The following is a 15,753-nucleotide window of genomic DNA, read 5'->3' as shown; positions in this document are numbered from 1 at the left end:
GACGCGCATTAGCCGAAGCGAGGTGGTGCTGCAGAGAAAAGCAGAGGATCCGTGACAGAGAAGCCGACTTCTTCCTGTTTGTTTACCAGTTTCACCTCAGTGCTCGTGTTTTCATAATGGGACTCATGGGTATACCAGGCCCGAAGCTGCTGATCGCATCATTTCTGTGCTAAAGATGCAGATAAAGAGGTGCTGCATTTACACACACACACACACACACACAACTGGGAGTTTCCAGTGAGGGAAGTCCACCGAAAGGGTGAGATTTATCATCAAAGCTCGAGACAAACTCTCAAGGGGAAAGCAGGAAGTCAGTGACAGCTCATTTCAAAGGTGATTGAAATGAGCTGCCATTAATATGGGTTACTGTGTGTTTGATCTTCAGAGGCCATAGCCTGAAGCAAGAGTTTCAAGGAGTAAAGCAGTTTCAGTACAATGAATATGCAGCTTATTCCAAATTGAAGGTCAGTCTAAAATATTTATATATGTCAAGTATAACTATTTATGCAGCTGCAGATATCAATATGCTTAGAGAACTTTTGGCCATGCAGAACCAAATAAGATCAAATAAACACTTTTACAGTTTGGCAGTACAAATATACTGCCAATAAATATACTATAATATACTTTAAAATGTTTTGTTGCAGGAACCTTCTCTATATACAATGTCTTTCAAGAACAACCACACTAACACAGCAGGACAGTAACATGTGGGGGAGGGGCACAGGTGTGTCATCTTGGCTGTGATCTGAATTCACACTCGGACTCGGACAAAAGTGCTCCTCTCCTTCAGCCGAAGGTTCAGGGTTAACTGGTACTTGGAAAAAGTTCAGAATTTATTTAACATTGACAAGACCATTAATTTAATCGAAAGAACAGCAAGACCAGAGGGTGATGCTGCCAACACCATGTTTTACTCTGGGTATGGCGTTCTTTTGCTGACGCACAGTACAATCCACGGTACTGTGCGTCAGCAAAAGAACGCCTGCACTGCAAGGAGAAACAGCCGGACATTCTGCACATCTTAAACATCTGGTTTTCTTGATTCAAGCTGGCAAATTTCTCTCCCTATTTTTAACGCTAAAAGCCTCTGTAGTTACTGGATTTCATATTTGTAAATATCAAAAACTACACAAAAAGTTTGGAAGACAAAAACTGATACCGATTACTAAAATGACTACTGATTAGGCTTGATGTGGCAAATTAACAAAATCTGACTTTGTAGTAAAACTCCTCAAAAACATACATGTTTGTGAGCTTTATTATTTAAATAAAGCCTGGAAAATAGTAAAAGTATGTTCTACTTTTACTGCAAGATCCATGTGTAAGATCCCCGCACTAAGCATGATCATCAAAACAGCAGGAAAATAAAGGGCCCTATTTTAGCAACACAAAAGCAAACAAAGAAATAAAAAAAAGAACTGAGTCAGTTTTTCTCTTTTAATAATAACCAAGTTGACATGTATGGGGAAAGAAAATGATCACACAGGTCACAATATGCATTGTGTGAAACATATTTAATTGGTAATAAATGATACATTTCATGATTGATCAGTACAACAAAAATAAAATGTTGATTTTTAAATGCCAGCCCAATTAACATGATCACATCTTACAGCATTTTAGTGGAAAAGCTGTGCCCTATTTAAAATACACATTTTACACAACAATATAAGAGGGAAAAAAAGAGCTCACAGAAATAACCTCCAATTGGCAGAAATTTTTTTTGTCCTTTTTTTCTCTTCACCATTATAAAAATCTGAGATCCCCTTAAGAAATGTCAGAAATATTTCATTTTGTTGGAAAAAAAAAACCCAAACAAACTGGTGTAGCCAAGGAGAAGCCAATTTGCCACAACTCACTGAAAGGTCATTTTAAAAACGTAAAACAAAAAGAAGCATTTTTCAGCACAACTTAAAAGCATCATATAGCTTATATAAAAACTTATGTCATACATCTACCAATCCACAAAACCATAAAACCGTTAAAATGTCAATAAACAGACAGTATTCTCAAAAAAACTACATTTCCCTATGTTTGCATGTTTTTAGATAGTTTAACAAAAACAAGGAAGGAAAATTGTTGCCTAAAAACAATATGTTCACAAAGAATGACCCAAATGTATAGGCAGTTTTTTTTTTGTTCTTTTTTTAAACCGTAGTTTAAAATAATAAAAACAAATCTTTTAAGTTGATGGCAAGTAATTTTACACAGGAAACAAGAAAATCTATACAAGCAGAAAGTGTTTACAGAGAGAGAGAAATAAATCATTCGTTGAGCCTCACACAAGGTCAAATCCCAACAAGAGGAAAAAACAAAAAAACACAAAAACAAAGACGGTGATATTTTCTTTTACATAGGAGATGATACATCCATGTTCAGAGTAATTGAATCTAGAAAAAGAAGGGGGAAAAAAAACAAGCAATTAATGCTGCTATAATGGTATTTATTAAATAAAGCTGGAGAGGAGAACCCAGTCAGAACAAAACAGATGTGTGAGAGGAGATTGCAACTCACCCAAATGCCCTTGGTTCGCTTCAGCTTCGCTGGGGATCAGGGAGTCCAGGGAGTCCAGGGTGTGAGGCGACATGAGGAACAGGTCACTGGTGTTTCCAGAGTTTGTGCTGTAAAAACATACACACACAAACAGAAAAAAAAAAAAAGAGAGACTGCATAACGGTGCAAAGCAAAACTTATTCTTATCAAGCATGCCTATGCCTTTTTTTTAGATTCGTTATGCTTACATTGTCATCATCCCACTTTACCACAAGTAGCCTACAACAACTGAACAGTTCTAACGAGTAAATGAGTCATCATACATCACCGGTCCGTTATTAATATAGTAAATAATCTGATTTTTGGGTCAGTAAGCAGTTCAAGTGCACAAAATTCCTGTGTTCAGCTGCAGACAGATAGGCAGACATGTCATCGCTGGTTGCAGCTGGACCCGAAGTATCCAGAGAATAATTTGGAATGATACAAATTTCAGCTGGAAGAACAGGCTGCAGATGGACCTATTGTATTTTTTTAGGGCAAGATTTTCACCTACAGTTTAAAATCTGCTTAAAATGGAAAATATTAGGGTCAATATAAAGTACTTGTTGTTTATTAAACATGTTTTTTAAAAAGTTACAGTAAAAACTAGGCACACCCATTCAAAAACACAGCTGTATTTAGCCGCTTCCTTTTGACAAAAAAGGGAATTGAACACTAGCAATTGTTGAGAAGAGAATTTTTTTTTCTAAAGCAAAAAAAAAAAAAAAAAAAAAAAAAAGAGTAGAAAATAATTCCCCACAAAAAATGTAGGACCTTGCATGTTTTTCTTTTGATGCGAGACGTTTCAGAGCCATGAATTACAGATTCCTTTCCTACATAAATCGGACACATTTCATTCAATAAAGTATTGTGTCTTTAGTTTATTGTTGAGCAGGCCAACTGTGTTATTATATACATTAAAAAATATATATTTTTTGCATTTCAATTAAAGAAAAAAAAACATTTTGTAGTCTGTCAGTATATTCAACTTGATTTGGACTCCACTTGCTTGTTGTATCAAGAATTGCAAAACAAAATGCAAAAAAGGAAAACACTGAATGGATGAATTCATTTAAACATTTCTTTAGCAAATGGCAGCAGTGTGTATTCAGTAATTTCAATCAATCTTTTTTTTAAATAAGCCAAAGGGCAGTTTATTTCCATAGTTCCTTCTTTTGCTTCCCCTTCTCATTTGATTAAAAAGAAATGATGGTGGAAAAATCTTTAAACGTAATACCACTATCTGGAATTGGTACGTCCTTCTCCCCAACAATGACACTCACCAGTGACTGGCTTTAAATGGAGGGCAATGATAAAACAGCTGAGCATGAACAAAAGCACTGATGAATGGTAAAGGACATGCTGTTCTATAATCAATTGCGTTAGTGCAAAACGAGGACTGTGACGTCTGTGAGATGGACATAAAAACGGACGTTGTGCAGATGTGATCAATGGACTGATCTCTGAAGCACATCTGTCAAACAAATAAAAAGGTCATGTACACACATCTCTACATGCGACCTCCCCCCCATGAGGCCTACCCTGGGAATCCGTTCCCAAGCAGCTCACTGTCTTGCAAGTCCATGAACACGGAGGGGCACCTACGGAGACAGGTCAGGATCTGACTGAGAAAACCTCAAAACCCACGGGCAAGCTATCAAACCTACAACATGGCTTAGGGCCTGCATCGCCATCAGCTGTCGTCCTCGTTATTTGCCATTCTCACTTATTTTTACTCTACAGTGTGTCATTTTCAGTAGTGATCAGTTCTAAACACCAACTACTGTTCAAAATGTGCAGTTCCATTAAATTTGTTTGATTCAAGAATGTGTGATCTTTGCTTTTATTTATAATATTAGAACAATACTTTGTCATTACAGCTGGAAGTTCTTAAGTGTTGCACCTTCCTGCTCAAACAGTTAAGTGACTTTATAAGAAACCAAAAAAAAAAGTCACAGATGCTGCATTACAGGCATGCATTCTTTGACAGTTTCTAACTTGAATCTTTAAATGTTTACAACACCTTGCTAATGCATTTATGCTCCTGGAACTTTTACACAATGTGTCACGTTTCCATTTCAAACTTCAATATACGTTATTGAGATTTTGTGTGACAAACACAAAGGTAGCACATAACTGAAACAGTACGTGGTTTTAAACATTGTTTTTAATCTAAAAATACAAAAAGCAGGGTATGAATTTGTATTCAGACTCTTTAAATAAAGGAGTCCTCGACAAAAACCCATCGCAACCAATCGCCTAAAACGAACCAATATATTTAATATAGAAAATCCACCTGTGTGTAACAGGGAAGTTTGTTAAAGAGCATTAGTGAACGAACATCATGACGACAAAAAAAATAAATAAAAAACAGCAGACCGGCCAGGAAGAAAGTCGAGATGTTGAAAAAGAAAAATCCCAAACCTTGAACACTTCACGGAAAATTCATTGCAACATCATTCAAACTGGGAAAGACTGTTGCATAACAGCAACCCTAACAAGACACGGCCGCCTGCCTGAACCGGCTGGCTGGGGAAAGGAGAGCGGTAAACATGTGGAAGAAGGTTCTCTGACGACTGTGTGCACATAACAATAAAACCACCATCTCTAACATCAACAGGGAACCTGGTCAGAGTTGATGGGAAAATGGAGAGAGCTAAATATAGGCCAATTACAGAACAAAACCTGTTAGAGCCTCTAAAAGACCAGGGCAGAGGTTCAGCTTCCAGCTGGATACAATGTCACTGTAAAAACACAACCAGAGCTACAACAGAATCTGACTAATGATGAGCTATTTTGTAGAGATAAATTAGGAAAAAAAAAAATTCCTAGTTTAGCAAAGCTGGTAGAGTCAAACAACAAAACGCCTGCAGTGGGAAGTCAATGAACAAAGTATTGCCTCAGGTGGACTGAAATGCTGTTTGTTTTCCTCATCTGACAATTATGTGCTACTTGTGTGGGTCTGAGGTTTGTGGCTGTGACAAAATGTGAAAAGATTCAACAGGTATCAATACTTTTGACAGAAAACATCCACATTGAGTATTGACACTTCTGGGTGGGAGGCCCTGAATATCACAGCCTAAAGTTAAGTATGAATACTTACGGGGTCACACAGATGAACTTTGTCTTCAAATAAGGCTGGATAGCTGAAAGAGAAAGGATACATTACGCACAATACTGAGCACGTGAGCTCCAAACCAAACGGACAGCGTTAAAAGCACGTAGCAAACGCGGCGGTGACTTACTGCTCGTCGAGTCTCCCGCCGGCTCGGGCTCATGAGCTGCCTCTGGCCTGCAGTATTTCCCAAAAGCCTCCTCTTTGGGGATATCAGGATAGAGATAAACAAGCGGCGACACCAGGATATTGGTGGCATCCATGATTTTGTAGCTCATGATGATGTCTGCAAACGACATGCTGCTCAGCTGCTGCTTGGTGTACGGCTCTACGGACTGGATCTGGGTCTTTCCTACAAAGAACAAACAACAATAAAACAGTAAGACAACATGGTCTGATCTTCCTAAAGACATTACACAAACAGCACTGAGGCTTTAAAAGGACTCACCACCGATGTCTTTCTCTACCCATGTAAATGTGATGCCGCCCTCTTTGCTGCTCTCGCTGAAGCGCAGCAGAAATGTGCCAGGAGGCTTCGGACTCAGAATGGCTCTCTCCCGCTCCTTGCTGATAAAACCCATGATGTATCTGTAAGCAGAGAAGCAACATGTCAAACTAATAACTAGTTCAATCTACTTTAAGATGGTATTGCATGTCTGAACGGGTTTTACACCATAACAGGAAGTGAACAAGCAGTTCCAGACACGGCCAGGAGACTCGAGTCTAAACAAAGGGCGACTTCTCACCCTTCGTTCCACAGAGCGAGGATGTACTTCTTCACCAGGTCAATGATATTGTCCAGCCACACCCAGAAGGAGAAGCCCTTGCCAGCCATGTTTTCCTGTACAAGAGGAAGGAAAAAAATTATTCATACACAGCGAAACAATGTGAAGAAGGCAGACTGATCTTTTTATAGTGGTCAAGTGTTGTACCTTGCAGAACTTGGCCCATGTTATTTGGCATCCAGAATAGTTTACACAAGGCCCTGTATTAAAAAAAAAAAAAAAGAAACAAAGAGTGTAAGTATTAAGGCACACTTAAGATTATCAGAGACCTTATGGGCTTATTGTTTTACCAAGTAATTTCTCAGCCAGCGTGGTCAGCTGCTCGATGGTCAGGCCTCTCTTAGTGGTCGAGGAGAACTGCCAGCTCAACACCTCAGCCACCTGGTCCCAGGTTCCCACCGGAGGCTTGGTGAAAAAGTTCACGTTCTGTGGAAGAACAAAGGAGGCAACAGCTTAACAAATGTCTGCTACCTGCATAGATCAGACCCTTTCCACAAGAGGGTGCTGTCTCACCTTTGGGTGATTAGTGAGCATGTTGTACCACAGGATGGAAGCCCAGGCGTTGGGCATCTGGCAGATGTTGGAAATGACGACCACCGGCAGAGAATGAGTCTGCAAATACAGGCAGCTTTATGATCAGTTTTATTTTGTAAACAAAAAAAAAAAGTCATTTAAATTACCCTCTTGTTAAAGCTTATACTCTTATAATATTTACAGAGAAACAGACAGAAATAAGTCCCTTTCTTCACACTAACATTTCCCCCCCACAGAGACTCCCTGCGTGTGCACCGCTCATCCAGAGGCAAACTGAAAAACAGATTTTATAACGATGGCTCTTCTCCGATTATCACTACACAATAAACACGCAAACGACAAAACCCTCTGTTACAGATCACTCTGACCTTTCACATCAAGCAAGTCGATACCCTGAGATCGCAGGGTGTGTGCTTTTATAGAATTCTACTGGGATTGTCAAACAAAAGTGGGCTGGATTAAAACCTGCAAGATTCACCTGAGTAATAAGATATGTGAGATCTCTGTCGCAATCTTCCTGCAGTCCTAATGCATTCGCTATGCAGCGTCCTCAATGTTATTTTCTGTATTAGTTTCTGCTGATCAACATATTGTAAGATGAGACAGACAGTAGAAGATGTAGTGTCTCTGCTCTGCAATGCGTCTGTGGACCACGCAGCTGATGTTGTCTGCGCACTGAATCCAGTTTTATCCCTTGTAGTTTGTAGTAGTTACAGATTATAATACTGGTAGGTTGATTTCACCAGTCCATGCCATTTTATCTTGAGGCACAAAGAGCATAATAACAGGAGTAATGCATGATCTAAAAAGGGGTAAGTACTTTTAAAAGTGAAGATGTTTTAATGTAGACTGCATTAGGAGGATTACCTATTACATGTAGCCATTTTTTAAGTTTTTTTTTTTTTTAAAGTCTGTAAAGGTCTTTCTTTATCCTACTTCTATAATACTTCAAACAAGCCCTAAAGACATTTGTGAGTCAAATAGTAAACTGTGTCAAAAAATAAAAATAAAAATAAATAAAAATTGCCCATCACTGCCTTAGCCGTGCTCAAGATCTTCTGAATCGCAGAGGAAATGTTGACATTCCCACAACTCCCAAGACATTACAGCCTTTTCACTTGGAACACCACAGACCTACAGAATCTGATTTCCTTTCTCAATAGTAGGAAAGAATACATGCATTAAACAAAACAACATGAAATGGTATCATCCGAGTCTTAAGGGCACTACTATACTCGTCTTTAATTTCCACCATTCTAGATTTTCTATGTGATTTTCTGGAACCAAAAACTGAATGTTTCACCTAAACTCAATTCACAAAATAATCACTATAACAAGTTGCACGAATGGCTATCACAAAAGTATGAACAAAAGTTCTGGTACGATTTTGCAGATTACTCAGTTTTCTTCCAATGAACTTCAGATCAGGCATTTAATCTTATTGTTAGCTCAAGATTTTTAAACAAAGTTGATTTACTCACCTCCAGATCTATCTTTAGACCCTGGTGATAGACCTCTGTCTCAAAAGTGATAAGATGGAGTTCCTCTGTTACAATGAGGGATGCCTAGAAAAAAATATATATTTAGATCCGTAAAAATGCGAAAAAATAATAAAACAAAATTTGAATTGTTTCAACTACATACATAAAACACAGAGAGTAATTTTGTTAAATGAGTCTTACATCGCTGTTGGTCCGGCCACCGTTGCCACACCTCTGTTCTCGTAGAGTCTGCAAAGCGCAGCATGTCAGGTCTCCACGGCAGATAATTTTCCAATCTATTCATTACATTTAAGAGAAGTTGGCTTTCTCAACTTACCAAGTGTTTAAACTCTGCTGAAAGGCTGCCATTGTTGGATTCCTCCATGTTCATGACTTTTGTGTTGGTACCGAGAATGTTAAACTTTCGAGATCTGATAGGAACAAACCAAAACGGGTAACCAAGCGTCCTCTGTAGCAGAGTGAACACACAGAGCTCAACTGCTCAGGTTTAAAGTGGTGTTCTTAAAAGCTTACCCTCTAATTGCAGCAACGTCCCCAGATTCTCTGAAAAATAAAATAGTGCAACCTTTATTTTTGCAACGGTCCTTCAATAAAAATAGTGGCATGCAATAAAGGGAGAATACATTTTCAATGAGTAACCGAAAGAACTCACTTGTCAATGCAAACTTTAATCTTGAGCTGGTAATTGAGTTCAGGAAACTTGACAAGCAACCTTGAAAAATCAAAGCAAAAAAAGAGATGAGAAGAGAATCATTATGTTGAGCGGTGAATGATTTTCTTTATAAGCAATCTATAAAATGGTGTCACACACAACATGCAACAGAAATGAGGTTTTGTTTTTGACAGAGAACAGAATCTTACCTGACTTTTGTTGTGAACTGCACTCCTGTTTTGATGACCAGCGGTCTGTCTGGATGCATGGGCATACAAGGCTGTCTTTCAACCACAAAGGCACTAAAAAGCGAAGAACGTTTCATAAAAACCATGCAACATCATTTATCCAAACACACAGTAACTAAGAAGAGACAAAATAACTACCTCTTCATGAGGTTTCTGAACAGATCCACAATCTTCTCCTCCAATGCTGGCCGGTGCTGAATGATGGGGTCTCCTTTGTAGGACACTTTCTGTTGAAGTTCCTCGAGTTTCTTAATCTGCTGACGGATCTGGAGCTGGGACTCAGCCAAGGATGTGATCCTGAGAAGGAAATTTGTTGACGTCAAGCGTTTTATGGGGCAAATACGGATGGTTGCATTGTACATCACTTAACATTTTTAAGATAAAGAGGTTGAGGCTGCCATCTAAACATAATTAGCTTGACTGATTTATTTTTACTCGTGTCTGAGGACTTTTCTAGGAATAACACTGCATGTCTTATTAAAATTGGGTACCATGTCTCAAGGCGGTCGAGGCAAATGTTGGGTGGGCCTCCAATGCAGGCAATTTGCTGTCTTCTCTTCCAGTCTGCCAGTTCCTCATCAGTCAGATTCTTCTGGACATAATCCATGGCTGTCAAAAGGCCTCCCATCTCTGTCACAATTTGCTATAAAATTCACAGAGCGCAAATCAAACAAGGATTTAAACAGATACTAACAACAATCTGTAATCCAGATTAGTAATTGCTGAATTAGACCCCCCCCCCCGCAGGCTGAAAACATTCCCGATTTAAATTCTGCTTACCCTCCTGAGCTGGTCCAGGGCGCTAAGCATTTGCTCAAGCTGAGCCATCTTTTGCCTCGTGGCAGCCGCCTGGCTGTTTCCATTGAGGTCCTGGGACAACTCTGAAGACACGGCGAACACACGGTCCATCAGATAAACGGCTAGATGTATGCAGACCAACCAACAGCTCTATTAAAGCTGAGTGGCATTCAAAAACATACCTCCTTGGCTTTTCAAGGTTTTGTAGTTAAAGTCAAAATCATCTTGCAGGTTTTCAAGCATCTTCATCTTCTGTTCCATGTCCTGTAGAAATATAGAAGTTAGTTTTCTAATACACAGATCATAAAAAGGTAAAGACAACTTTATCAATGACTATTTAAAAAAAAAACTAAATAAATAAGGGTGTTGTCACGCCACGGTAGTCTGGGCTACTCTGTTCCAATGGGTTAAGAATGTTGAAAAACTTCACACTTCATTAGTTCGTTTCACTTTTACGTTGCATTTTTGAAAGTGAACCAAACTGGTTAGACCGTGACATACAGCTGCTCGTTTGGTTCTACAACAAGAACCTGCCTTGCATGAGCAGCAAGCAAGAATGGCAGCAAGATATTAGAGATAGCAGAAATGTTTCTGTGGTTAGAAAAAATGTCATTTAGCACATCTGAAATGTAAACCTTTAACGAAAGAAATGATTTGTAGATATTTTGTTCAACAATCTTCCTTGGAAAATAAAGTGCTACATTTGCTTGCCATAACCAAGGAAGTGTACTATCGAGAAACGATTTCAAAGTGCTCACATATGGTCATAAATCATACGCACAAGTGTCATCACTTCTTCCCTTTGAAAGCATGTTCCTCAACAATTCAATTCCAAACGAACAGAGACTCGCATGTTCCAGCAGACAAGTTCGCTTAGTTTGAGCTAAAGAAAACCCATCAACGCAACGTCTAGTGTGAAAGCTCCTTCACCTGCACACGCTTTCTGATGTCTTGAAGATTGTGCTCCAGGATTTGCTGCTTCTCTGTTACTACTGTTCCAGTGGGATGGGCTGCTTGGCCATCCTGCCAGACATTTGAATTTGTTATAGCTTCCTTTTAATAAAAAAACCATCAAATCAAAAGTTGGGTAAAGAATTGCGTACCTGCGTAGTCGAGGTGGCGGTCTGCAACAGCCTTTGTTCCTCCCACAAGCAGCGGGCAACAATGCGGGCAATTTCCATCGGCTTCTCCAGATATTTACTTTGCAGATGCTGCTTAATCCTGCGCAGGTTATGCTGGTAGAGTACGTTATTCTCCTGCAGGAAGCGGCTGTACTGCTGGTCTATTTCCCCTAGCAGGTTGTGAAACACCAGCGTGGCATGGGATTCTTTGTTGGCAGCGTAAGCCCTTGTTGGAGGGGGGGAAAAAAAAGTAATAGTAAAAAATAAGAACATAGAGATGCTTCCTAAAAAAAAAAAAAAAAAAAAAAAAAAAAAGATCACATCTCAACCACTTCCAATCAAACATGAACAGTCTTTTTATAGACATAAGCAGCATTAAAACACAAATTTCATATATTTTGTTTGAATTACTTTTCAAAAAAATGACAAAAAAGGCTATGACAACATATAGACTTAGAATTTACTTTTTTTTTTACTATACTGTTTCAGTAGTTCTATATTCACTTGTATTTTTTTTGTATATATAGGGTTTTTTTACATTTTATATTTGTTATATTGGTTCTATTCTGTGTCTGTACTCCTGTAACAATGCAAATTTCCCCACTGCGGGATTAATAAAGGAATATCTTATCTTATAAAATAATGATTCAATTCTAGTAAAGGGTGACAGCATTATAAAAGCACTTTACTGTAATGCGTTTTATCAGTAAAACCAAAAATAAAAGTAGAGTAAACCGAAACATTTGAGAAATTTCTCACCAGTCCTGACTCTCAATCCATGGGGCCAGGAATTGCCGCAGCTCCATTGGGAAGCTGTCGCTGTAAAGGTGGTAGAGTTGCTCCAGATACCTGGTCTCCAGCTGCTGTAACTGGTTCCATTGGGCCATCCTGACACACGCTGCTTCTAATTCACACACACACACACACACACACACACACACACACACACACAAAGCGGAGCAACAATGATAAAACCGGACAGCCAAAGCAATCCACTTCCCTGACGAGAAACAAGAACATCATTTGAAACAAAACCTGCCACACAGCTTCGACAGAACACCTCTCCGATTTATCGACAGGAAATGGCTAAATACCGCGTTTGCTCTGAAAACGTAGACAGGCCGACTTGGGGCCTCCTTTTCAGCACAGTCACTTCCTGTGCTCTGAAAAGCAGAGCTTCCAAGAAGAAATATAAGCTGTCTTAATCAGCTGTTCCCTCTTCAAGCACAGAAGAGTTAAAGATCTCACACCAAGGATTTACCCCAACTCTGCTTTCTGGAAACGACGTAAAACCGCACTTCCTTTTCTCAGCCGTTTGAAAATGTCACATCGTATGGACTTGAAACTATAAAAATCAGTTTTCTTTTCCCTGATAAAGGGTCATATTAAATAGCTGGTTTCATTTCTTTCTACTAGAGAAAGTGCAACTTAAGCCAAGTTGTGTCATCAATTGTCGAGCACCTACAGACAAAGGCGAGTGGTATACATGTGATCTATTTAGCAGGTTCAACGGGGCTTCTAGTTTCACCAGAAACAAGCCACACTTTTCCCTGGGGGAACACCAGAGATTCAAAAGAGACAACAAAACAGGGTCTCCTATAGCACACAAAAGAAATATAAAAGCAAAAACGTTTGATCGGTGCTTAATGTTACATTAAGATTCACAAATAAAAATGTTTTTCAGTTGCACTAGACAAATTTGTCATGAATCAATTTAGCAGGATGCGCCTTGGGGAGATCAAGATTACTGAAGATGTGATCCTTAGTCACTGGTGACACTGTCGTAATGTTAGTGCAACAATTCTAAATAATGAGTAGTTCACAGTGATATCGATATCATTTAGGTGTGATTGTACCATGACATTATCTCTATAAGGATTAGGGTTAGAGCCATCATTATCTGCACCTTTAGAGAAATAAAAGTTAATTAGATTCTACAGGTCTTTAGGCTTTAATCTAGTTTGCCATCTTGTGTCTGGATAACCAACGAAAGCATAACTTGCGGATTTCTCATTAGTATGCCTGGAACCAAAGAACCTCCAAGAACAGATATTCTCAGATATGCATGGGGGTTTTTTTCTCCTCTCTTGTTCTCTCCTCCAAGCAAGCTGTTTGGCTCCCAATCATGACCTATGTTCCTCTTTCACCGACAAATACGAAAAGATGCTTCACACTTGATGTGATATTCTAGGCAAGTGAAACCCCTGAGAGCATCACTTCAAAGAACCTTTATCTTATTACAAAAACAACAAAAGTTCTTAAACCTTCAGAAATTGCAAACAGAATCCCCACCAAGTATGATTTTTATTTCTTACCCCAGATTAACCTCTTCGCATTAGATGATCCACACACTGTTTTTTTTTTTTTCTGTTTTCATTATTGTTATTGAAAACAATAATGAAAACAGAATGTCTTTTAGGAATCCAGAGACATATGTGAAGGGTCGACTAATAGATACATAACTCGGCGTACAGTCAACAGAGAGAAAGACAGAGGGAAAAAAGCTGTCACCGTTTCATTATTACCAGGCGTTTTTAAGATATGAACAGTCTGGGTCAAAAGGTGAAAGCACACAAAATTCTATGGTAAACTGATGTATGAATGAAAACCCCATGGGTCTGAACAGGGTCAAACATATTACCAATGACAGACAATTCTAAAATTAGATTTTCATTAATCAACATGAATCAGCAAAAATAAAGTCAGCTGTTTTTTGTCTGGCTGCCCAATACCAGTTAACACCCTGCCTCTTACCGGTAAAAGCACAATGTGATTCCTTAAGCCATATCAGTGATATTCCAGGAAGTACTTCCTTGAACGAAAGACAACAGTAACCATGCCAAGTTTTTCTTTTTCACATAAACACCTGAGAGATGAAAGGGGTGTTATTTTTTTTTAGACATCCATTCCTTATATATTTGAATTATTTTGAGAAAAAAAACATCCCCTTTCGACTTTAGTCTGTGTGAAGGTATAGAGATTAAAAATGACTAAATGATATTTGATACTGTGGCCTATAGATGGGATGTAAATGGGCGTGGCAAATCAAGGTAAGAGGCATAGTGAACTGAGCTTAAAGGGGGTCCAAATCTCATTCTTGGTGAGGACTTAATTTTCAGGCCTAACCATTGAAATATGGATGTTGATAAGTAGGCAATCCAAAAGACGTGTGAAAAGATCGAAAATAAAACAACACGTGTAAAGCTGGGTGTTTTTATTTTAAGATTGGTAGGTTTAAAAGACCAAGTTGTCACTCAGGAATGATTGGGGCAACACATTAATAACTTATGTAACACTGCGGATACAGAGGTTTCTCCACACCGATTATCTGATGACCTAGTTGCTCTGCAGTAGTTTAGCAGGGTTGTAACAGAACTAACTAAGCAATCGATTATTAATTACCTGGGATATAACCACTAAAAAGAAGATTTTGCTTTCCAAAACGAATTACTTTTTTAAGAAAAAAAAACAACAAAATGCAGAAGTCGAATTACGGTCTCTTACCTCAGTCTTTGTCACTCCTATGGAAAGTTTCCCCGACGAAAACCGTTAACTTTCAACAAAGTAAACTGACAATAGCAGTCAGTTGAATATATATGTAAAAAATAAACCGAACTGGCATAAGCGAGAGTTGGCGCTTACAACAAGATTACAACCATCGCTTTTCTCTCCCCAACACGAGAAACTCTTCACCGACGCAACTCCTAAGCGCCCAACCCATCGAGCAGGTTGCAATCACTCCAGCCAAACATATTACAGTTTCGTCATTACTGACAGTTAGAAGCACCAATAGTGGGGAGTAACTTGTGTTGCAACCAATAAGAATTCCGTTTTTGCGGGAAAAGAGGCGGGACTTAATAGCTGTTAGGTTGAGGTTGCTATGTTTACTGCTGTCGCAACTGAGCTCTTCCATCAAAGTCACCCTCCCGGCTTGTAGACCATATTTAGCGCGAAACATTCGGCTGTTCCGGAGGGAGGCAGAGTAACTAAACGGAACAGCCAGTCTGGAAGTCATCTGAGTTACTGGCAATGCTGTCGTCATCGAGGTTAATAACAAAAGTGCTTTTCTCTGTTGACCTCAGAGAGTAAAAATTAATTAACAGAATTGATAATACGTCTTAACAGTTCGCTGATTGAATAAACAATTAAACTGATATACAATTGGACAATTTGACAGCTTAAATGGTGTTAAGAAAATAAAGGCGCAGACTGGTAATTATTAAGGTCTTTTTTATATTGGTGTTTTTAATGCATTTAAACAGAAAAGAAGCTAGCAAGCATGAATCAAAAACACACCCTATGTTTTATCTATAAATAGCCACACTTTGCTGCATTAGGGACTTTAATAATGCCAGACCACCTTACCAGTTGTGGCAAAAGCATTATATCTTCACAATCCCAATGTCAAGTCACTTAAGACTTGTTTAGTCAAACATCAACTAGAAAACTATATTTAAAAAAAT

General features: G+C 38.8%; 1 protein-coding gene across 3 annotated transcripts; it reads right to left on the bottom strand.

Moving 5' to 3' along the window:
- Positions 1-1,502: 1,502 nt before the first annotated feature.
- On the bottom strand, positions 1,503-15,013 carry stat3 (signal transducer and activator of transcription 3 (acute-phase response factor)). 3 transcript variants are annotated; one of them, XM_015009342.2, is made up of 24 exons: positions 14,795-15,013; positions 12,050-12,194; positions 11,273-11,516; positions 11,100-11,192; positions 10,352-10,433; positions 10,152-10,252; positions 9,863-10,014; positions 9,510-9,668; positions 9,333-9,425; positions 9,124-9,183; positions 8,985-9,014; positions 8,788-8,881; positions 8,652-8,699; positions 8,451-8,534; positions 6,949-7,047; positions 6,726-6,861; positions 6,583-6,635; positions 6,397-6,491; positions 6,099-6,238; positions 5,781-6,002; positions 5,639-5,681; positions 4,077-4,136; positions 2,518-2,624; positions 1,503-2,393 (listed from the first exon to the last, which is right to left on the bottom strand). In XM_015009342.2, the coding sequence occupies exons 2-24, from the start codon at positions 12,175-12,177 to the stop codon at positions 2,353-2,355; spliced, it is 2,364 nt and encodes a 787-aa protein (XP_014864828.1). In that variant the 5' UTR covers positions 12,178-12,194; positions 14,795-15,013; the 3' UTR covers positions 1,503-2,352. The 3 variants fall into 3 exon arrangements, with proteins under 3 accessions (XP_014864828.1, XP_014864829.1, XP_014864830.1); XM_015009343.2 differs by having other exon boundaries at positions 12,050-12,191; XM_015009344.2 differs by lacking the exon at positions 4,077-4,136.
- Between the last annotated feature and the right edge of the window lie 740 nt (positions 15,014-15,753).

Source organism: Poecilia mexicana, unplaced genomic scaffold (genome assembly GCF_051168715.1).
Source record: "Poecilia mexicana isolate PSO_F unplaced genomic scaffold, ASM5116871v1 scaffold_8, whole genome shotgun sequence".
Taxonomy (NCBI): Eukaryota; Metazoa; Chordata; class Actinopteri; order Cyprinodontiformes; family Poeciliidae; genus Poecilia; species Poecilia mexicana.
This window is presented reverse-complemented; position numbering and strand designations above follow the sequence as displayed.